Source organism: Lontra canadensis, unplaced genomic scaffold, assembly GCF_010015895.1.
Source record: "Lontra canadensis isolate GAN:19392208 unplaced genomic scaffold, GSC_riverotter_1.0 scaffold25, whole genome shotgun sequence".
Taxonomy (NCBI): Eukaryota; Metazoa; Chordata; class Mammalia; order Carnivora; family Mustelidae; genus Lontra; species Lontra canadensis.
Window position 1 is genome coordinate 20,824,402 of NW_022631019.1, and position 23,752 is coordinate 20,848,153.

Consider the following 23,752-nt stretch of genomic DNA (forward strand, 5'->3'; position numbering starts at 1 on the left):
CACCTTCTGGATTTTGGGGTTTCAGACCTCAGCCCCTTTCTGCCAGAAAGCTCTGAGAAGCCAGGTGTGCAGCTTTGTGTCCTTCAGCCTGTTTCCCCCGTTGTCAGTGGGGCTCATAGAAGACCCATGCCACGGGGGTGCGGGGGGAGGGTGGGCATGAATGAGAAATGGTTGGGGGGACATGCTCAGCCAGAGCCAGCCAATGACAAGAACTGTCCTCAACATTGTTTCCCCTCTGCTAATTCTGGCAACACTCCCGAGTCTGGACGCTGCTACACAAGCGAGGACGGGTGGGGAATTTCAGGGCAAGCCTACCTGGGAGCCTCCTTCAGTCCTCAGACTTGGATGAGTCTTAAATGTATGCCCTGAAACTCAGGTTTGCTGCCCAGTGCCCCCACTCCAAGGCTGGGCGCTGGATCTGGATCTGGGAGGCAGGGATGGAGGCAAGCGAGCAGCTCCTAGGTTGGGCACATAGTGGACACTGTGATTAGCCACCACAGCTGATTAGCCTTCAGAGCTACAGAACTCACAGCCTTGTACCCTCACCCTTCCATCCCCCCTCCCCCAGCTGCTGGGAGTGCAGCCAATGAAAGTAGGCTCAAAGCACCCTCTGGGAACTGCCTACCCCTCAGGGCTGCCCACAGTGTTGATTTGTTGAATCTACTGGGGTGGGGGAGTGTTGAAAGGCCTGGCTCCCTTGCCCCAGCTCTGACGGTCAGACCCAGCTTCATCACTCTTCATGGGGCTGACTGAGGCCATTGTTCTTAAAACATCACAGCTAAATTCTCCCTCTGCTCAGTCCCATGTCCCTCCCTTCCTCCCCCAAGCAGGTATTGATCCTCAAGAATCCTCTGATCAATGTCTGCTCACTAATCCTCATCTCAGAAATTGCCTCCTGGGGAACAGGAACAGCTAGGCAGAGACTGTCCTAGGGCAATCAGGGAAGGCTTCCCGGAGATGGTGTTTATGTTGGTAAGAATCTCAGCAGGTGTAGAGGGGGTCTGTTGTTGTGCTAGTGAGATGGGAAGGGCAGGGATGGCTCCACAGCAACAAAGAGCACAACCACTTCACTCTGTGACCTGGGGACTTAGTCTCAAGATTCCTCCTCAGTGTCGTATGACTGATAATTCCTTCTCCCTAGGGTTCTTGGGAGGTTTCCAGTCATGGTGGGTTTCTTAGCTTCCTCCCATGGGGCTGGGCCAGGGTGGGTCTCTCACTGCACTGCCTCCTCCCTGCCTCCTCTCTTAGACCACCACTCATCCTTATAGTCCTGCAAGGTTGGCGCGGATTACACTCATTTCACTGATGGGGAAGCTTGGAGAGGGAGAGGGACAGACAGGGACATGACTTGTTTTTGAGAATCTTACCATCCCTTCAGTTAAAAAAAATTATCTATTCTGTTCTGGACTCTGAGGATGCAGCAGTGAACGGGACAGAAAGCCCTCCTGGGGTTAACATTCTAGTGGGAAAGTGAATGAGTAAATAATGGAACCATATGATTTCTAGTTGTAAGTACTACAAAGCCCACAGATCCTGGAGACTGGCCTGAGAAGGGTGGGCCTTATTCAGAGGTGTTGATCAGGGATGGCCTCCACGAGGCAATGACCTTGAGCTGAGAGCTGGGGGAGGGCGGAGAAGGGCCCAGATAAGAGCAAAGGTCTGGCCTGTAGGAACAGTGGCCAGCACTGAGTACTTTTTATGTCCCTGTGAGGTAGATACTAGTTTTTTTTAAAGATTTTATTTATTTGTCAGAGAGAGAGAGAGCACGAGAGGGAGCACAGGCAGACAGAGTGGCAGGCAGAGACAGAGAGAGAAGCAGGCTCCCTGCCGAACAAGGAGCCCGATGTGGGACTTGATCCCAGGACGCTGGGATCATGACCTGAGCCGAAGGCAGCCTCTTAACCAACTGAGCCATCCAGGCGTTCCGAGGTAGATACTATTGTTCCATTTTACTGATGTGCAGACTAAGGCCCAAGGAGGTTAACTGAAGCCAGTGAGCAGAGGGAGAAGCCCCAAGGCGAGGAACAAGGAAAGGGCTGGGCTTTTTCTAAGAATTTACTGGAGATCTGAGGAGCTAGAGTAAGTGAAGAAGCAGGGAGTGACATTCAACTTGGTCTCTGGTTTCTCATCTCCCAGGTCTTCCCTGAACAGGACTGCAGGGTAAACCAAAGCTTGTCTGGGAGATGAGCAGCTGGTCCTGCAGATGACAGTGGGGATTTTGCTGTCAAAACCTCCCCAAATCCCTGAAGAGAGGAAGAAAAAACTGACCTTTTCCTCTGTCCAAATCCTGGGTGGGCACTGGAGGACCAGCCTGAAGTCCAGGCCCACCCCAGGCTGGGTCCATCACCAAGATGATGTTGCCCACCGTCCCCAGCTGCCTCCCTTGAGGACTGTTCAGCAGGCTGCAGTCATACATCTCTAGCACTCCTCGGCCTCAGTTTCCCATCTGTGAAATGGGGAGAACAGTAGTTTCTGTCTCGCAGGGTTGTTGTGAGGATTAAATGAGGTATTACGTGAATTCCTACCACACATGTGAGCTCATGCATCGTGGGCTCTTTCAGTGACTTATTAACCTCGAAGCAACCCTGTGAGGTGGGGTTGAGCTTGTCTTTTCACAGACAGGGACCTAAAGTCCAGGATAGGAAACTAATGTGGCTCGGGCCTCCTGCACTGCCACCAGCCAGGCCCAGAAGGTCCTACCTTGTGCCTCAGGGCTCTGGTCCTGCTCTCACAACCCCCTGCATTGTGGCAAACCCTTTGCGGACTGCAAGAGGCTTTGATGGGTAGGATTCTGGCAGCTGTAGGCAGCCAGCCTGCCCATCCCTCGGGCTAGAGGAAAAGCAGAGAAGAGCAGTGGAGGGGGCCAGGCCCACCTGCCAGCTGCGCGCCGCCCCACCCTGCCCCCTGCACTGAGTGTCATTGCTGTCCCAGTTCGGACCCCAGGCCCCTAGTGGAGATTGTGACACCCCTCTGGAAGGCTGTAGGGTGTCCCCTGTTGATTCAGCATCCACAGTGCCCCAGAGGGAAGTTTTTTTAAAGTACATTTGACATGGCTGCTCCCCTCCCAGAATTCAAATCATCTCCCCATAGTCCTGGCCCTTCCTGAGCCATGCGTGTTGCCTCTCCCCCTACTTTGCCCTGACAAATTCTGAACCACCTGCAGCCCTGGGCTTTGCATGCGCGGTTTCCTTCCACTGGATGGCCCCAGCCCTCTGCGCTCTCCCTGTGTGACTGGATTGGCTTGTGACACTCAGATAAGTATCACTTCTTCTTAACCACAGGGTCATCCCAGCAGCCTAAATTACTGTGGGCTTTGCATTCAAGCCTGGGTTTGGCTCCCAGCTCCACTATGTGTAACTGTGGGAGCCTGGGGAACTCCCCTCATCTCTGCAAGCCTCAGTGAACTCTTCTGGAGGATGAGGATCGTAATGCCCAACTCACAGGATTTTAGAAAGGATTAGGTCCCACCTAAATGAGGGGCAGTGCTGGTCACACAGTAGGAATTCACCAAATGGAAGTCCCCCTTTTCCCCTGAGGTTTTATTCATCACTGTCATGACGAGACTACCAAAGTAAACACTGTGGGGAGATCGCGAGGACCCCAGATTCTGTTAAAGAGTTCTTAAAAATCATTACCCACTTCTGGAGACATGAACTGGTTTCTGCTTCCGTACTAGGAGTGAAGTTCCAGAATAGTCCCTTCACGTCTATCTCTAGACTAGTCTGAGCAAGCAAAACTCCCTCTCCCAAGCAGCGCCCCGGCTAAACCCTCCAGCCACAGCAGCTTTGGCAAGGTCGGGCTTCCAGGCCTGAATCCACGCCTTTTGAAGGCACACAGCCAATCTGCCACCCATGGGAGCCCTTCTGAAGACCTTGCCCATTCTGGGAGCCTCTGAAATTTAGTGAGTTAAGAGGGAAGACCCATCCTGCCCTCCCCACACAGTCTGGAACTGAAGACGTCCAGGTAGAAGCCCAGCCCCTGTCCTCTACCTCTGAGCCTCAGTCTTCATGGTAAAATGAGAACAATTCCTACCCCCCAGTTTTGTTAGAGGATTAAATAGGACACTGTTAAGTGCCCAGTGTTAAGTTCCTTCTGCTAACAAGCTCCCTTTGGGTCTTTCATGTGTCGGTCCCCTGTCTGGAATGTCCTTCCTCCATCTCTGTCAAAACTCTGTCCTTCAAGGCTTGGCCCAACTCCGTTTCTTCTCTGAGCCTTCAGGGAACCTGGAGATTTCCGGCTCTGTTGTCTACATCATCTTGCGCCCCCCCCACCCCCACCCCAGGCCAAGACTGTAGCTCTTCGAGGCCATGAGAAGGATGGACAATGGACCAAGACCACAGGTCTGAGTCCCCTCCTGCCCAGGGACCTCAGGTCATAACGACCTCTTCAGACCTTAATATTCTTACCTGTAAGTTACGGGGCTGCACTGAGTGATGCTGGGAGTTTTTCTTTTTTAACTACAGATAACTGTGAGGCTTCAGTCCATGTCTGGCCTCCTCCTCCCCGCTTCCCCTCATGCAGGCACAGGGGACTTTTCAGGATGGCTTTCTGGTCCCAGATGGCCCCCTCTGTGCCCTCAAAACTCAACCGTGTTGTTGCAGCCACTCTCTACCTCTATCTTTTGGTTAATGCTTTCTCAGGGAAACCTCGCATGCCATATGCCTTTACTTTCAGTCTGAACTAACTAACTAAAGCAACTTCTTGGCTGGACCCCCTCCCCCGTTTCCAACTCCATTCTCCAGGCCAGTAGCCCGTGCAAGGCTTGTAACATGTAAATACAATCACACCAGTCCTCCACCTAAAACTCCCCGGTCCCTAGCACCTGCAGTTTTCAAATGTTTTGTTTATATACCTATTTTTAGCACCAGGATCCTCTTATCAGATGCAGTCTTTCTGTTAGCCCTAAAATGTCCAACAATTAAGACAGGTATTACTCAGGGGTACCTGGGTGACTCTGTTGATTGAGCATCTGACTCTTGGTTTTGGCCCAGGTCATGATCTCAGGGTTGTGAGATCAAGCCTTGTGTTGCGCTCTGCGGTCAGCAGAAAGTCTCCTTGAGTTTCTTTCTCTCTCTCCCTCTGTCCCCTGCCCCCACTCTCTCTCTCAATCTCAAATAAATAAATAAATCTTAAAAAAAAAAAAAAAGGGTGGGGGGAGGTATTGGTCAGGCTGATAAGGGATGGGAAGCCCAAGGCCCACCTGTGGGCTGTCTACACTACACCCTCCCACTCCTGCAAGAAAGACAGACACACACACACACACACACACACACACACACACACACACGCACGCACGCACACACACGCAGAACAGCCTCTGAAGCCTGGGTGCTGGCCCTCGCCACTATGCCTGTCATTTATCCTCCTCCCGCGCTCACTTTCTGTTCACCTCAGGCCATCCTCTCCCAGTGTTACACCTTGTGCTTGAGCCACGTTGCCACAGACTTCTTTACACCTCTGGGCCTTTGCATATGCTGTTCTTGGTCACCCCCATCTTGTCTCCCTAGGTTTAGGGGGATAGGGCCAGTTAAGAGCGCAGGCTCGAGTCAGATGAACTTGACACAAGCTGTGTGACCTTGAGTTCCTTAAACTGTTTAAGTCTCCATTTCCTCCTGGGAACGGGGATTAGGTAAGATACAATTCAAGTGCACTACACAGACCTCGCACATTCTTCCTTCTTCAGACTTGTTGGGGAAACACAAAGCGCTCATCCATGGGAGGTGCTTAACGGAGCACCACGGGAAGCACTCTCCACCGCCCCTCTGCAAGGATGCCGGACACACAAATCCAGAAATCTGCTGGCCCTGTTGCCCAACCCTCTGCACCAGGCCGGGATCTGGGAATGGAGTGGGCACAGTTACTCATCCAAGGAGGAAGAGGGCCTCGTGCCCAGGGTGGGGCCAAGCTGCCCCAGGGGTGGGCACACCAAGTCAGACAAGCCCTTCAGATCACTAAGTGGTGCCCCAGTCCCGTACCCCTACACACAGTCGCCAAAGCTTGTGAGCGCCCACTGTAACTTACAGATTCACCCCGTCCTGCACTTACCACCGCTTCAATCAGGCGGCGGCCTTTTAATGGATCGCTCTGCTTCCACACTTGTCCTCTCCCTTCCCCTCCTGGCTGTGTGTACTCCACTGCCCGGCCAGAGTGACCCTTCCCCCCACGCAAATCTAAAATGGCTCCTGCTACCTTCTGGGCAAAGCCTCTCTCCCTCAGAGATCTCCACCCCTTCACCCAAGTCCCTCAGCTCCGCTGGTGAGACCACCCTGCAAGCCTCTCTCTCCTTTGCAGCCCTTGGCACAGAGGCAGGTTTTTTGTCTGTTTGTTTTTTAAAGATGTATCCATTTATTCTGAGAGAGCGAGAGAGCGAGCCAGCGAGCACACAAGAGACAGCACAGGCCAGCAGGGGGAGGGGCAGAGGGAAAGAAAAGCTCAAGCTGAATTCACACTAAGCGCAGAGCCCCTCAGGGCCGATCGCAGGCCCCTGAGATCACAATCCCAAGTGAAATCGAGTCAGAGGCTTAACTGACTGAGCCACCCCGGCGCCCGCCCGAGGCACTGAGGCTGTTTTTCACTCACCTTATCACCGGAGCTTTCCTGGTGTTCGTAGTCGTCAGTGCAGCCCACCACCCAGCCCAGGCCCCAGCCCAGGCCCAGCTCACAAATACTTGCTGAAGGAACAGCCCCTCCCCAGACAGGTGGGACAAGACTCAAGACAGGTGAAGCCACTTACCTGTCACACAGTGGATCAAGAATTGAGAACTTTGGGCTCTCCCCCAGCTCTTTCCATTACACTGCCCGGATTCCTTTGTCCCCTTTTGTCCTCAGTGGAGGAACCAAAAGTAATTCTGGATTCCTTCTTGGCTGTCAAGGTCAGTGACTGGCTCCTACTATCGGAACTCGGCAGGAGGCCTTTTGCCATTTGGTATCACCAACAGAACATCCTTTGAGAGTGTCACCCAGTGGCACTGGGAGGTTCTGGAAAAAGTGAAACCTTTCAACATCCTCTTCCTGGTGGTAGGCCACAAGAGAGACCTGGTGCCTGAACAACAGTGATGCCAGAGGAAGGGGGGGAAGCTCGCTGCCTCTCTGGGTGCCCACTATGTTGAGACCTTGGCCAAGAGCAACAGGAACAGCACAGCCTCAAGAGATCTACGAGGTGTGAAGAGAGGGGTTCTGGGCTCAAATTCCAAGTGGGAGGGAGTGAAAGCAGGGCAAGGAGGATGTGCCCATACCAGTGACCCCTGGATGAACAGCCACGCCCTCTGAAGACCAAGGAACCCTCGCAACCCAAAAGGGCTATGCTGGGCTCAGGATGGGATGAAGCTAGGTGCCACTGAAGGTCTTGACCCTGAGGTCTTAGGGGCCTGGTTTCCTCTGCATGATGGTGCAGATACTGGGATCAGGGATATCAACAGCTAAGAACAGACAAGGCACCTGCACAGATGGGCCTTTCCCCAGGTTACTGCCATCCTTTCTTAGGGCCAAGGATGAACTCCAGGAGTTTCAGAAGGGTGGGTCAGAAAAGGCTTTGCCAAAACCAGATGCCTCTTCAGTTTGGGGTTCATGAGAGAAGGTCACTCTGCCCCATTCTTATGGCAGAGAAACTGGACTCAAACTCCTACTGATGGTATGGCCTTCCTTGGAGTAAAATAATAGAAAAATTCCTGGTTTTATTCCTCCGTAAAGAAATGGCTAATGGTGCTGCCACCTGCTGACAGAGAGCTACATCCAGCCTTGCTTGTCCTTTTAACTGCCTCTGGCCTTTCAAAGGCTGTAAGCCATGTACCCTGTGTCTCTCGATTAATAACTTCTTTATTCTGGAAAAGCAAATGAAAGTCATATTCATATAAACACTGACATTACAAAGTACAGGGAGAGGGGAAAGGGAGAAGGAAACACAAACCTCTACAAATCCTGCTAATACTGTCTCACCAAACAAGACCATAATGCTTTGTCCCATATTCAATCACTTATATAATAAACCACAAATAAAATCTTCTCTGGAAGATACATCGTTCCTCTTTGAGACGGCAGGGAAAAGGGACCGGAAGTTGGGGGAGGAGGCTTTATTCTTTTGGCAGATCCTCTCAGTCATTATAGATATTGCTGCGCTGTTAATAAAAAATATATGCTTCTCTGTAAAGCATTAAAAAAAAAATCCAAAGATGAGATGGCTGAGGTCTCAGCTCAAGTATCTCCAAATACATTGTTGTCCATTCCCTGACCTTCCCATGTGTTATTTCTTGGTTGTTTTCCGGATCAATGCCATTCTCTGAAAGAAGAGTGAAATAACCAATTACATAGCTTAGAGTCAGGAACTTTCCCCATCACCCATGTGGGGCACAGTCTATACCACAGGCTGGAGCCCTGGGAACCTATCCACACAGGGCAGCTCAGCAGGCTCCTGTGAGCCTGATAGCAGTCTTTGGGGCCCCAGGAGATGTTTAGATAGCCCAGGGGACCCATTTCATTGACCAAAAGACCCAAACTGCTGTAGGTCAGTAGAATGGCAAAAAAGTTAAAAACAGAAGATGACAGTTCTTGCCTTTTGGGGACTTAGGGGACAAGCCATCAAAGCCTGTGTCTTCCAGACTCCCCCAGCCTAATGTGAGGATGAAGAAAATAGGGAAGGGGACTGTGTCAAGCCTGTAGCCACACATAAAAGGGAGCTGACATTTCACACATGACAACCTACAATGAAGCAAACGGACACTAACAATTTCCACCACAACCCATCAGGGGAACATTCAGGTCATGGGTTTCAAATTTTACTATTACCAGCCACTGGCCGAATTACTGATCTGCTTTGCTTACTCTTTTTTTTTTCTTTTTAAGATTTTATTTATTTATTCGACAGACAGAGATCACAAGTAGGCAGAGAGGCAGGCAGAGGGTGGGGGGGAAGCAGCTCCCTGCTGAGCAGAGAGCCCCATGCGGGGCTTGATCCCAGGACCCTGAGATCATGACCTGAGCTGAAGGCAGAGGCTTAACCTACTGAGCCACCCAGGCGCCCCTCTGCTTACTCTTTTGACTAAGAGATTGTCCTAATATTATGACACTTGCTGAGAGAAAGATAGATAAAGCTGGAAAGTGGATTAATTAGGAAGCAGAGCCAGAATGACCATTGTCTGGAGGGACTCCCTTATGAAGAATACTATCTATGGTCCTTTGATTCAGACTACTGGTGACTTCCCTATAAGAGCTTCCTTTATGAGGTCTGTAAACACATACACTCTAGAGATCCCAGGGTATGGACAAGCAAGGGACACTCAGCCAAAACCAAACAATGTGCCCATCAAGCTTGAAAAAAGCTCACTTTTCAAATTGGAGCCACCAGTTAAATTAAGACTTTGTCAAAAGGAAGTCATCATTGTTATTAGACCAATGACAGGGCCAACTTGTTGCACAGTATAAGTGGGGTTAGGTTCTCGTACTGACCCCTCAGGTCTTCAGTCAGTCACAGGGATAGAGAACTAAAGGCAAGCTGGGACAGAGGCCAGAAGGCCTGGCACAGCAGCCTGGGTGCTACCTTCCAGCTCAAGTATGGCCTATCTCTCTTTCAATCAGCCACAACGCAGAGATTTCATCAGGGAGAAGTGGAGGGGGTGAGTTCTACCATATTAGAAGAAGCTACAATCAACAGCTTTAAGTGACACCCATCAGCGTTGAGAGAAAAAGCTGAGACCCCATGTGGGAACAGCAGAGAACCACAGAAGTAAATGACTGTTCTCCCGTGGAGCCCTACTGCCTCTTGCCCTCTCTGATCTTTGGTCCAGGGAGCAGAGCTACCTGTGTGGAGGAAGTGACAAGTGCAGGGACCGTAGCCATGTGCACTCCCTCAGAGACACAGTTCAAGGGATGGGCTGTGGCTGCCTTGGGGTTCTGACGGCTCCTCACCTGTTTGTGGGCCTCTGTGGTGCAAGCCTTTTTGTAGGGTCGGATTTCTTCAGAGCCAAATCCTGGGATCCACATGTTCCACTGGCGTTCTGCAAGGAAGAGGCCAGCACAGAGATCAGGGGACAGGGAAGACAGCATCGGGGTGCAGTGTGACCCTTAGACAAGGGTCAAGGAGGACTCATCTGAGCGATCAACCATAGTAATGAACAGCAGCTCTGCAGACAGGTTCTACGGAATACAAATGGGGGATCCCATGTGGTGCCTCCAAGGTTTTAAATGACACCATTCGACCTTTGTGCGAAGACAAAGGAATAACTGACTCCAGGCTGTGAGCACTGAGCCCTCAGGTTTCCATGCAGCTCCACAGAAGAGGAAACTCCTGTTTCTTCAGTTGTCTTTTCTTTTTTTTTTTTTTTTAAGCAGGCCCCATGTCCAGCGTGGGGCTCAAACTCATGATGCCAAGGTTGAGTCACACACTCCACTGATTGAGCCAGCCAGGTGCCCCTTCAGTTGTCTTTTTTTTTAAAGATTTTATTTATGTGAGAGAGAGAGTGAAAGAGCACAAGCAGGGGGAGCAGCAGAGGGAGAGGGAGAAGCAGGCTCCCCACTGAGCAGAGAGCCCATCTCGGGACTCGATCCCAGGACCCAGGGATCACGACCTGAGCAGAAGGCAGATGCTTAACCATCTGAGTCACCCAGGCATCCCCCTCCCCTTCAGTTGTCTTACTCCTATGTTTAAAGTCACCCTTCTCAAACCCAAAGGAAGAGAAGGAGCAGAAAGGCATTCCTAGTATTCGGGAGTTAAGGGCTGAGTCCCAGCTTTGCTGCCTCTGCTGTGGAGCTGGAGGATGCTGGGTCTTGGTTTCTTCAGCTTTTACACGGCAGTTCACAACTGTAATAACCACCTCATAGGGTGGCTGATAACATTCAAGGTCGTAATGCAATCCCAGAGCCTGGGATAAAGGCACAGAGATACAGATATAGACATGGGTTATGTCCACACCACAGCCCTGTGTCCCGCTACCAGTGGGTATGATCATCCCTGTGAGAGTGTCACTGGAAGTTCCAACAAGGCAGAAATTCTGATTATTCGACTATGTCAGTAATCACCATAGCTACATGGACGCCCCAGCCACAAATAAAAGTGTGTTGCACTCTAAGTATGTAAAAAATTATACTTACACAAGATTATTTAGGGAATAAGTCTACTCAAAAGGAGTTACGTACTTTATCATACTCCCCTAAACCCCTGGAAACACTTGTTTTATAAATCTGTTTTGCTCCAAGCACAGCACTTACTTAAATCAAATTGAATATTAGTGGTTTTCTAGTTATACTTTGTGCCTCATGTACAGTAACTACTGGGTGAATGAATGATTCATGTTTGGGTCTAGAAGAATTTTATATATAGCTCTCCTCCAATTTTTTTTTTTTAAGATTTTGTTTATTTGTCAGAGAGAGCAAGAGAGGGAGAGCACAAGCATGGGGAGGGGCAGAGGGAGAAGCAGGTTCCCTGCTGGGCAAGGAGCCGGATGTGGGACTCAGTCCCAGAACCCCAGGATCAGGACCTGAGCCAAAGGCAGATGTTTAACCAACTGAGCCACCCAAGTGTCCCTCCTCCAATATTTCTTTGAAAATAAAAATCCTGAAGCCTTCTGCTAATAATATCTGTTGTCAGTCTTGAAAGTAACACTGAGGGGCGCCTGCTTCCTCCTCTCTCTCTGTCTGCCTCTCTGCCTACTTGTAATCTCTGTCTGTCAAATAAATAAATAAAATCTTTAAAAAAATTTTTTTTTAAAAAAGAAAGAAAGAAAGTAACACTGAAATTATTCTTTGGGAATTAAACTTTACAACCCACACAAAGTGGCTCAGGATATGCATCTGCAGAGTCTCTTTAAGAAAGAGCGTTGAGGGGCGCCTGGGTGGCTCAGTGGGTTAAAGCCTCTGCCTTCGGCTTGGATCATGATCCCAGTGTCTTGGGATCGAGCCCCACATCGGGCTCTCTGCTCAGCAGGAAGCCTGCTTCCTCCTCTCTCTCTGCCTGCCTCTCTGCTGCTTGTGATCTCTGTCAAATAAATGAATAAAATCTTTAAAAAAAAAAAAAAAGAAAGAGCGTTGGGGCACCTGGGTGGCTCAATAGGTTGAAGCCTGCCTTCAGCTCAGGTCATGATCTCAGGGTCCTGGGATCGAGCCCCGCCTTGGGCTCTCTGCTCAGCGGGGAGCCTGCTTCCTCCTCTCTCTCTGCCTGCCTCTCTGCCTACTTGTGATCTCTATCAATAAATAAATAAAATCTTAAAAAAAAAAAATAAGAGCGTAATGGGGTGTCTGGCTCAGTCAGTGGAGAGCGTGACTCTTGATCTCAGGGTTGTGAATTCGAGCCCCACACTGGGTATAGAGATTACATAAAATAAATTTTATGGGCCCCTGGGTGGTACAGTCAGTTGAGTAACTGACTCTTGGTTCGGGCTCAGGTGGTGATCTCGAGGTCGTGGAACTGAGTCCTGAGTTGGGTCCTGCACTTAGCAGGGACTGTCCTTAGACTTCCTCTCCCTCTGCCCCACCCTACCTGGTGCACACACACTCTCTCTCTCTCTCTCTTTCTCAAATAAATAAATGAATAAATCCCGGGCACCTGGGTGGCTCAGTCGGTTAGGTGTCCAACTCTTGGTTTCAGTGGAGGTCGTGATCTCAGGGTTAAAGGATTGAGCCCATATCCAGTCCACATTCAGTGCAGGGTCTACTTGAGATTCTCTCCCTTTCCCTCTCCCTGCTCGTTCTTTCTCCAAAATAAATAAATAAATAAAATCTTAAAAGAGATTAAAATTGGGGTGCCTGGGTGGCTCAGTGGGTTAAAGCCTCTGCCTCCGGCTCGGGTCATGATCCCAGGGTCCTGGGATCAAGCCCCACATGGGGCTCTCTGCTCAGCAGGGAGCCTACTTCCTCCTCTCTATCTCTCTCTGCCTGCCTCTCTCCCTACTTGTGATCTCTGTCAAACAAATAATTTAAAAAAATCTTAAAAAAAATAAAGGATTAAAATAAATAAATCTTTAAAAAAACAAAAAAAATTTTTAAATCTTAAAAAAAAAAAGGTCACAGGGCACCTGGGTGGCTCAGTGGGTTAAGCCTCTGCCTTCAGCTCAGGTCATGATCTCAGGGTCCTGGGATTGAGCCCCGCATCGGGCTCTCTGCTCAATAGGGAGCCTGTCTCCCCCCTCTCTCTGCCTGCCTCTCTGCCTATTTGTGATTTCTCTCTCTCTCTGTCAAATAAATAAATAAAATCTTTTAAAAAAAAGGTCGCTACCAGGCAAGAATGCACACATGTTAAGTATGTGTAGCAAAATATTTAAATATGCATTTTTAAAAATTTTTTTTATTTATTTGAGAGAGAGCATGAGCTGGGGCGAGGGGCTTCAGGAGGGGGAGAAGCAGCCTGATCCCAGGACCCCCAAGATTACGACCTGAGCCGAAGGCAGATGCTTAACCAACTGAGCCACCCAGACGTTCCTAAATGCGTATGTATTTATATTTTATATAATATTAATGTAATAGCAACAACAATCATTTAGTGACTAAAAGTTATAGTGAAAATGTGTGGCATAAAGCAGCATTGTACAAAGCATTCCATGTACATTATGTCATTGAATGTCCACATTTCTCAAGACTGTCCATCAGAAAGGGAGCTTAGTCCATTAAGCAAGTGTAGGAAATTGGGTCAGAAGCAAACCCGGCTGTACCCATTCCAGTCTGTCACAAGAGGTGGTGTCCAGAGTTTCCAGCCCCACTGGCAAGCCTACCTTTGTTGGGGGTGGTGGTGTGGAACAGATGTAGGTGGTCTAGTGCCATTGAATACCAGGTTCCCTAATTCCCCATGCTCCGATCCACTGCCCCCTGAGCAATCTTCTGATTATGACTCAGCCTCCATTAGGCATACTACAGAAGCTGTCCTGGCCATGCAGACTTGTGAGTATTCTTGTCATTGTGATAATTACTCCTCACCCTTAATGAATAAACTAATATTCCAATTTTAATTTCAATAATTAAAATACAAAATATTTTATTTTATTTTTATTTATTTATTTATTTATTTTTAAAGATTTTATTTATTTATTTGACAGGCAGAGATCACAAGCAGGCAGAGAGGCAGGCAGAGAGAGGAAGGGAAGCAGGCTCCCTGCTGTGCAGAGAGCCCGATGCGGGGCTCGATCCCAGGACCCTGGGATCATGACCCGAGCCGAAGGCAGTGGCTTAACCCACTGAGCCACCCAGGCGCCCCTAAAATACAAAATATTAAAAACAGAATGCTAAGCTCTAAAGTAATATAATCTGTTGTGTGTGGGGATTTTGTGGCAAAATATACCTAAAATTTAACATTTTAACCATGTTTTTGGTTTTGTTTTGTATTTTTTAAAATTTTTATTAACATAATGTATTATTTGCCCCAGGGGTACAGGTGTGAATCATCAGGCTTACTTACACACTTCACAGCACTCACCATAGCACACACCCTCCCCAATGTCCATAACCCAACCACCCTCTCCCTAACCCCCTCCCCCTGGCATTCCTCAGTTTGTTTTGTGAAATTAAGAGTCTCTTATGGTTTGTCTCCCTCCCGATCCTGTCTTGTTTCATTTTTTCCTTCCCTACCCCCCACAACACCACCACCCTGCCTCTCAAATTCCTCATATCAGAGAGCATTTTAACCATTTTTAAGTACACAGTTCAGTGGCATTCAGCACATTCACATTGTTGTGCAACCATTATCACGAACCATCTCTAAAACATTTTCATCATCTCAAACTGAAACTCTGGGGGCCCCTGGGTGGCTCAGTGGGTTAAGCCTCGGCCTTCAGCTCAGGTCATGATCTCAGGGTCCTGGGATCAAGCCCCGCATCGGGCTCTCTGCTCAGCAAGGAGCCTGCTTCCCACTCGCCCTCTCTGCCTGCCTCTCTGCCTACTTGTGATCTCTCTCTGTCAAATAAATAAATAAAATCTTAAAAAAGAAAAGGGCGGGGGGACTGCAGAGAGGGAATGCCTGGGTGGCTCAGTCATTAAGTGTCTGCCTTTGGCTCAGGTCATGATCCCAGCGTCCTGGGATCGAGTCCCACATCCAGCTCCTTGCTCGGCAGAAAACCTGCTTCTGTCTCTCCCTCTGCCTGCCACTCTTCCTGCTTGTTCTCTCTCTCTGTCAAATGGATAAAATCTTTAAAAAAAAAAAAAAAAGAGAGAGAGAGACTGCAGAGAGGGGGAGACCTGTGGAGTCCCAGGTTGTTTTTTGGTTGTTTTTTTCAAATTTATTTGAAAAGATTTATTTGAGAGAGAGAACGAAAGAGAGCAGGAGTGGGAGGGGCAGAAGGAGAGGGAGAGAAAATCTCAAGCAGGCTCCTTGCTAAGCCTGACTCTGGGCTCGATCTCACAATCATGAGATTACAACCTGAGCCAGAACCAAGAGTTGGACACTTAAGTGACGGCACCACCCAGGCGCCCCTGGAATTCCAGCTTTTTGGGAGTTTCTAGCCCCAGTATCAGACTTGGACTGGTGAAACTCTGTTATAGGTCAAATTGTGTCCCTCAAAAAAGACATGTTTAAGTCCTAACCCCCAGAACCTCAGAATATACTGGAAACAGGATTACTGCGATATGATTAATTATGATGTGGTCATACAGGAGTAGGGTGGGCCCTTAATCCCCTATGACTGGCATCCTACAAGAGGAGAAGAGACAGAGAGAGGGACACATGCAGGGGAGAAGGCCACGTGAAGGCCGAGACACAGACAGAGTGATGCAGCTATACGCAGAGAATGCCAAGGATTGCTAGCCACCCCTAGCAGCTAGAAAAAGGCAAGGAAGGCTTCTTCATAGAAGCACTGAATGGATCGTAAACTTTTGGCCTACGGAACAGTGAGAGAACACGTTTGGTTGTTTTAACCTCCCTAGTGTGTGGCGCTTTGTTATAGCAGCCCTAGGAAATGAATACATCTTCCTTCAAAACAATCTCGGCCCAAGGTACCACCTGGCTTTAATTACATGAGAGACCCTTAGCAGAACTGCCTAGCTAAGCCCCATTAAACCCCAGACATCTGAACAAAGTAAACAACTGTTACAAGTTGTGGGTTAGGCCGCTGCCTTTGGCTCAGGTTGTGATCTCGGGGTCCTGGGATCAAGCCCCGCATTGGGCTCTCTGCTCAGTGGGGAGCCTGCTTCTCCCCCTGCCTCTCTGCCTACTTGTGATCTCTCTCTGTCAAATAAATAAATAAAATCTTAAAAAATAAAAAAAGACTGTTACAGTTTTAAGCCACTGTTACCATTTTAAGTTTGTTATCTAATAATAGATAATTGGAATATCTGTCCTGTTATTAATACTAGCAACATTAACCAGCAACTTGTTACTCCACCGAGACTCCCAGTACCTCCGCAAGCCATATCTTCCTGTCACCAGGAAGGAAGCCTTTCAGTAATTATTCATGGGCTGATCTATACTGAATCCTGTAATATCTTCTGCCTCATTCAGTTGGCCTTCATACTCACAAGACTGTTCACTTTCTTCTGAGCACACTGTAACCAATGCAGATGGGGGGCTTACTCATTTCCCAAGTGATGATGGTTATCGATGTTAGATAAGTATCTCTCAGAAAAACCAAGCTTGAATTTAGTGAGTCTTAAGTTGAAAAATGGAATATAGAATTACATGTACATTATGATTATAATTTTAGGGAGAAATGGATAAACAGGCTAAAAACTACAAGAGAAAAACTACTATTTAAATGTTGGAGACATAATAGCTACATTTACAAAACTCTTACTTTGTGCCGGGCCCCAAGCCGGTGACTGACAACTGTAACCCATAATTCTCATGATCACCCTGTAAGGATGATACTATGATCTTCACTTTACAAATGAGGAAGCAGGCTCTGAGAGAAAGTTAGGAGGAAGGACAGGTGATACAGATAGAAAGTGGCAAACCCAATGCCTGGGCTCACTCTCCTGACCATGGATAGATTTCTCTTCTCTGTGTGATGCTACCATTGAACAAATACATCCATTCCAGAGCCCCCAAAAGTCTAATCCTGACACGAAAGTTCCTCTGACTACCTGTTCCTGGTGGTCCTGAAGGAGCAACAGTGTGGATGCCTCAGGGAGGAACGAGACGACATACCTAGATGCAGCTGGACGTCCTTCACCTCCAGGGTGCTAGACTTGCGATGCCGAGCGAGCTGGCAGGCTGCTGTCACCACACTCTCGATAAAATCATCAGCAATCTGCAGCAGCATCTGGGGAAGACAAAAGTGGGGGAGAGTAACCATGACATTGGCAGAGCAGGCTCCTGTTGCTGAGACAACTCTGTCTGCTGGAATCACATATTTAGTTAGGCTGTCTATTAGAAGGCCCGGAATCAGCATTTGGGCTAAGGTGAGGACGAGGAGGAGTGAGGACAACAATAGAAACACATCAACTCGTTAAGCAGGTTGAGTGCAACTCACAAGTTTCTGAGGACGTTACTCTCTGTACTTTCTATCTAGAGAGATCAACCAGTCCAATCCCTCAACTTCATATTTTCTTTAGAATTAGGTGGGAAAACAAAAGTGAATCATTATACTTCCTCATTCACAGTTTCCTAAAGCATTTTTATTTCCATTAATCTCACTGAGACCTTATAGTAATCCTGTAAAAAAGTGGGACATGGACTTTATCCTCCTTATATACAGAAGGGTGCTAACTCATAACCATACAAATGCTAAGCAGTGGAACCAGAATTTGACTTCGAGGTTCCATGTCCGAAACCTGGGTTCTTTCCACTTCATTATCAATTATCCTGGACAAAATGAACAGTAAAGTCACAATTCTGAAGCTAAAAATCTACTAAAAATTGGAATTCTCATCACTCAATACGTTCTCTATGGCTTCCTCTGCTGACCAAAAATAAAATAAAATTACAACCATGGATAGACATTACTTATTCTGCTAGACCATTATCACATTGTCATCTTTCCGATGAAACCAAAGGGATACCATCAAATGGAAAGAATACGCTTCCTTCCTTCCTTCCTTCCTTCCTTCTCTCTCTCCCCCTTTCTCTCTCTCTCTTTCTTTCTTTCCTAGTAAGCTCTAGGTGTGCCTGATTGGCTAAGGTCGCTGGGTGTCTGCCTTTGGCTCAGGTCATGATCCCAGGGTCTTGGGATTGAGCCCAATATCATTGGGCTCCCTGTAGGCAGGGAGCCTCTTCTCCCTCTCCTCTGCCCCTTCCTCCTGCTTATGCTCTCTCTCCCACACTCTGTCCCTCTTAAATAAATGAATACAATCTTAAAAAGAAGGAAAAAGTAAGGTCTATGCCCAATGTGGGGCCTGAATTCATTACCCCAAGACCAAGAGTCACATGCTCTAGCAACTGAGCCAGCCAAGCACCCCCAATGGAGAGATTTCTGATTAAACATGGCAGATCAATTCCAAAAATGACCTCCTCTCCTTCCCTAAATGCACTAAAATAACAGTAAAGGAAAAAAAGACATATAAATCCACAAAGACAATTAGAACAGGAGAAAAAAGCTTAATAGGTAAGAGAATGCAATAAGCTTTTAAAGTAATTTTTTGCCAAAGAGATAACAGCGGAAAAGTGGGATCTGACCTAGCAGACGGAAGGTACAACACAAGTGCCCATCGAAGGGACACCAATGAGATTTGACCTGATTTGCCCCCTGCAACCCCTAAAAGATCCAGGTTCTGGAAGTGCCATTTACCACAGAAGATTGGGCTGAGGCATGGGACTAAGAACTGAGAAATTATTCTGTGTCTATATACAGACTAGTCCCCATGCCCCCACACTCCAAAAACAGCCAAGAGACTCCTCCCCACACATACCTGACCCAGAACACAGCAGTTTATTCTCTAGAGAATTGAATAGGCATGGCTCTGGATTAGAATACACCAGACACAGCAAGGGACAGACATAGCCTCCTTCTCTTGCCTTTCTGCCAGCATATCAGAAGCTAGAGATAAACCCTCCAGGCAAGGAGCCTGGAGGATTTTTCTCTGGAGATGCCAAATGACTCCAGAGAGAAGACATACAGATGCTGACACGTAGAGAATTCCCCATAAGAAGGCTGACTTGTGGATAAATTATTCTGAAGTGAAGCCAGTGCTTTGCTAAAACTGGCTGAGTGGAGCTCACAAAAGCCAATTAATTATATGCCTTTCTTCATAATCTTGAATTCAGAAACATGTTGATAGCTTAAAATAGGGCCTATTGGGAATATTTACACCATAGAAATTAGGGAATGTTCAAAATTAGGGTCTTTCTCTCCACAGAGTTGGTTGCTAAACATTTCCCAGTACATTACTGAGTGAAGCCCATCAGTCAGTAAGTTCTGTTTCGAATCAGGTTTTCAGTGGCTCACTCTTTAAGAACAGATAGTCAAGAACACCAAGAATGTGAAGAAAATCTCAAACACTAAAAAGAAAATAAACAAACCAAAGGAGAAAAAAGGACCCAGAGGACACTAAGATAATGCGGGGAAAAGAAGAAAAGGTCAAAAAATGTAATTTCTCAGAGAGAAAGGTAAGAAAAGATATCACAACGAAAAAATAAGAACAGAGGGGCATGGGGATAAAAAGGACCAATTAGGGGCACCTGGCTGGCTCAGTCAGTACCGTGTACAATTCTTGATATCCGGGCTGTGAGTTCAAGCCCCATGGTGAGTATAGAAATTACTTACAAAACGGAATCTTAAGGGAAAAAAAAAAAAAAGACTAGTCAACAAGAAAACGTTATAGAAATTAAAATTTTTGTGTCAACAACAACAAAACTTAAAAGGTTTAGAAGATAAACTAAGGATATCTCCCTAGCAAGTAGAACTTAGAATTTCAAAGAAATGAAGGACACCTGTGGCTCAGTCAGCTAAGCATCTGCCTCATCTGAGTCATGATCTGGGGGTGCTGGGATCAAGTCCCGTATCAGACTCCTTGGTCAGCAGGGAGCCTGCTTGAATATTCTTTCCCTGTTCCCCTTCCCCCTGCTCATGTGTGTTCTGTCTCTTAAATAAGTAAGTAAGTAAATAAATAAATAAATAAATAAATCTTAAAAAAAAAAAAAAGGAAGAGTAAACACTGAGCAGAACTCATCAAAAAACCAATATAAGAAAATGGAAATCTCACACACTGCTGATAGGAATGTAAAAGGGTGCAGCACTTTGGAAAAGGCAGTTCCTCAAAGGAAAAACACAGTTACCACATAACTCCAAGAAATATTACCAAGAAAGATGAAAGTGTATTTCCACACAAAAATGTATACACGAGGGGCACCTGGGTAGCTCAGTTGTTAAGTGGCTGCCTTCAGCTCAGGTCATGATCCCAGAGTCCTGGGATCGAGCCCCACATTGCGTTCCCTGCTCCGCAGGAAACCTGCTTTTCCCTCCCCCACTCCCCCTGCTTGTGTTCCCTCTCTTGCTGTGTCCCCCTCTGTCAAATAAATAAATAAAATCTTAAAAAACAATGTGTACATGAATTTTTTAAAAAAAATTTGCATGTGAATGGTCATTATTATTCATATAACCAAAAAGTGGATCCAACCCATCAATGGATGAATGGCTAAACAAAATACAGTATGTCCCTAGAATGGAAAAGTATTCTGCCATAAAAAGAAATGAGGTACTCATATTCCTTACAACATGAACTTTAAAAACATTATACTAAATGAAAGAAGGCAGTCACAAACATCATGTATCATATGACTCCATTTATCTGAAATGTCCAGAAGAGGCCAACCTATAGAGACAGAAAGTAAATTAGTAGTTAGTTGCTTAAGGACTGTGGGGGCTGGGGAAAAATGGGAGTGACTGCTCATAGGTATGGGTTTCTTTCAGGGATGAGGAAAATGTTCTAAAAATGCCTGTGTTAAACCCTAAGAGACTCTTAACTTTAGGAAACAAACTGAGGGTTGCTGGAGGGCAGGTGGGTGGGGGGATGGGGTAACTGGGTGATGGGCATTAAGGAGGGCACGTGAGGTAATGAGCTCTGGGTGTTATATGTAACTGATGAATCACTGACCTCTACCTCTGAAACTAATAATACATCCTATGTTAAAAAAAAAAAAAATGACTGTGTTGAGAGTTGCACAATTCTGTGAAGAGACTAATGACCACTGAACTGTAGATTTCAAATGAGTGAATTTTATGGTATATGAATTATATAGCAATAAAACTGCTGCCTCAAACACCCTCCCAACACACACATACACACGCAGAGAGAGGAAATATTTTCCCTCTGGTTAAAAAAATAAAAATAAATGGGGCATCTAGGTGGCTCAGTCAGTTAAGTGGCTGCTTCAGCTCGGGTCATGATCCCAGGTTGGTGGAGAGCCTGCTTCTCCTTCTCCCTCTGCCTGCTGCTCTGCCTACTTGTGCTCTCTATGTCTCTGTCAAATAAATAAATAAAATCTTAAAAAATAAATTAAATTAAATTAAAATTAAGATGAAGTTATACTATTTTTGTAATCTGTATTTCTCTTCCCTATCATTACATATTCCTCAGCAAAGGCAAGACAGACAACATCAGTAAGAAACTCCAAACCCCAAAATATACAAAATCATCCCAAATTGAGGCACTCACATCCCCCAAATAAAAACAGGCTCTAGGAACCCAGCACAACAAATGAAAAAAGATAGATACTAAGGCTCATATGAAAATTCAGAATTTAAAAAAAAAGGGAAGACTAAAAAAATTGGGATCAGAATAGCATGAAATTTCTTTCTTTTTCTAAGCAGGCTTGATGCTGAACATGGGGATTGAACTCACAACCCTGAGAGCAAGAGTCGCAAGCTCTACAGATTGAGCCTGCCAGGCACCCACACAAGATTTCCTAATAGGCTTTTTGAAGACATGGAGCAATACCTTCACAAATGAAAGGAAAAAATTATCTTCATAATCTAATTCTAAACCCATGAAAACTAAAAATTGTGAGGTTAGAATGTAAGAGACTTTCAAACATTTGCTTCTTGTCTATTCTTTTGTAGGCAGTAACAACAACAAAAAAATGCGCTCTAACAAAAAAGAGAGTAAGAAGAGGATGTGGGATCTAGGAAACAAGAGAGCCAGAGGGGAAAAAAAAAAGAGTGAAAGGAAGACTCAGGAGGGTTTGTTCAAGTGGCCTAAAATTAATTAGACCAGAAGATGATGGAGGGTTCTTTTTATTATTGATATTCAAATTCAATCAGCCAACATATAATAGTACATCATTAGTTTCAGATGTAGTGTTCAATGATTCATCAGTTGCATATAACACCCAGTGCTCATCACATCATGGGCCCTCCTTAAAGGATAGAGGTTTCTTTTTTTTTTTTAAGATTTTATTTATGTATTTGACAGAGAGAGAGAGCTCACAAAGAAGCAGGCAGAGAGAGAGAGAGAGAGAGAGAAGCAGCCTCCCCGCTGAGCAGAGAGCCCAATGCAGGGCTCGATCCCAGGACCCTGAGATCGTGACCTGAGCTGAAGGCAGAGGCTTAACCCACTGAGCCACCCAGGAGCCCCAGGATGGAGGTTTCTGAGTGTGAAATCTGAGTTGGGGAGGGGAGGACCCAAATCTGCACATTACTTATCCATTTGGAAAACAATGTTGATAGGTGAATACCAGAGCTGATAGTAGAACCAAAATAAAAATGGCACAAAGAAAACTAAATAAAAATAAGTCAATTATAGGGGCACCTGGCTAGCTCAGTAGGTAGAATGTGTGATTCTTGATTTCAGGGTTGTAAGTTCAAGTCCCATGTTGGGTATAGAGATTACTTACAAAAAACCAAAACCAAAACAAAACCAAAAAACCCTTAAAAAAAAAAAAAAGAATCAGGGGCACCTAGGTGGCTCAGTTGGTTAATCGTCTGCCTTTGGCTCAGGTTATAATCCCAGGATCCTGGGATGGAGCCCCACGTCAGGCTCCCTGTTCAGTGGAGAGCCCGCTTCTCCCTCTCTCTGCAGCTTCCCCTGCATGTGTTCTCTCTCTCTCTGTCAAACAAATAAATAAAATCTTAAAAAAAAAAAGTCAATTATCAACTTTAGCAGGTAGTACAAAACAGGACTTGGTTCAGAGGTGAACAATATGTACTTGATCAGAATAATGTCAACACTGATTTCTGAGTTATCTAAATGCTGTGACAAAACTGTATTGGAGGGGGGCACCTGGGTGGCTAAGTTCGTTAAGTGACTGCCTTCAGCTCAGGTCATGATCCTGGAGTCCTGGGATCGAGTCGGGCATCGGGCTCCCTGCTCAACAGGGAGTCTGCTTCTTCCTCTGACCCTCTCCCCTCTCATGCTCTCTCACACTCTCTCTCCTCTCTCAAGTAAATAAATAAAATCTTAAAAACAAAAAAAACTATATTGGAGGGATGGCTGGGCGGCCCAATCAGTTGAGCATCTGCCTTCGGCTCAGGTCACGATCCCAGGATCCTGGGATCAAGTCCCACATCAGGCTACTTGCTCAGTGAGGAGCCTGCTTCTCCCTCTTCCTCTGTCTGCTTCTTCCCCAGCTTGTGCTCTCTCTCTCTCTCTGACAAATCAATCAATCAATCAATCAAATCCTTTAAAAATATGTATTAAAAAAAAAACTATATTAGAAAAATGAGGGAGAGCGCCTGGTTGGCTCAGTTGGTTAAGCATCTGCCCCCGGCTCAGGTCATAATCGTGGCTCCCTGCTCAGCAGAGAGTCTGCTTCTCCCTTTGCCTGCTGCTCCCCCTGCTTGTGCACTCTTTCTCTCTCTCTGACAAATAAATAAATAAATAAAGTATTTTTAAAAAAATCACTCTACAGCTAAAAAAAAAAAAAAAGAAAAGAAAAATGAGGGAAAGGAAAGCATGGACGGACATGTGTGAG

The 23,752-nt window shown here is 46.6% G+C and overlaps 1 protein-coding gene across 2 annotated transcripts in view; it reads right to left on the reverse strand.

Annotated features, from left to right (window-relative positions):
• Window positions 1–7,797: 7,797 nt before the first annotated feature.
• Window positions 7,798–23,752, reverse strand: part of TAF12 (TATA-box binding protein associated factor 12) — a 36,705-nt gene continuing 20,750 nt past the window's right edge. For both annotated transcript variants that reach the window (XM_032863942.1, XM_032863941.1), the window contains 3 exons: window positions 17,054–17,168; window positions 9,901–9,989; window positions 7,798–8,275 (listed from right to left, as the gene is read on the reverse strand). In XM_032863942.1, the coding sequence (XP_032719833.1) occupies window positions 8,240–8,275; window positions 9,901–9,989; window positions 17,054–17,168 (240 nt within the window). In that variant the 3' untranslated portion in view covers window positions 7,798–8,239. The remainder of the gene's footprint in view (window positions 8,276–9,900; window positions 9,990–17,053; window positions 17,169–23,752) is intronic.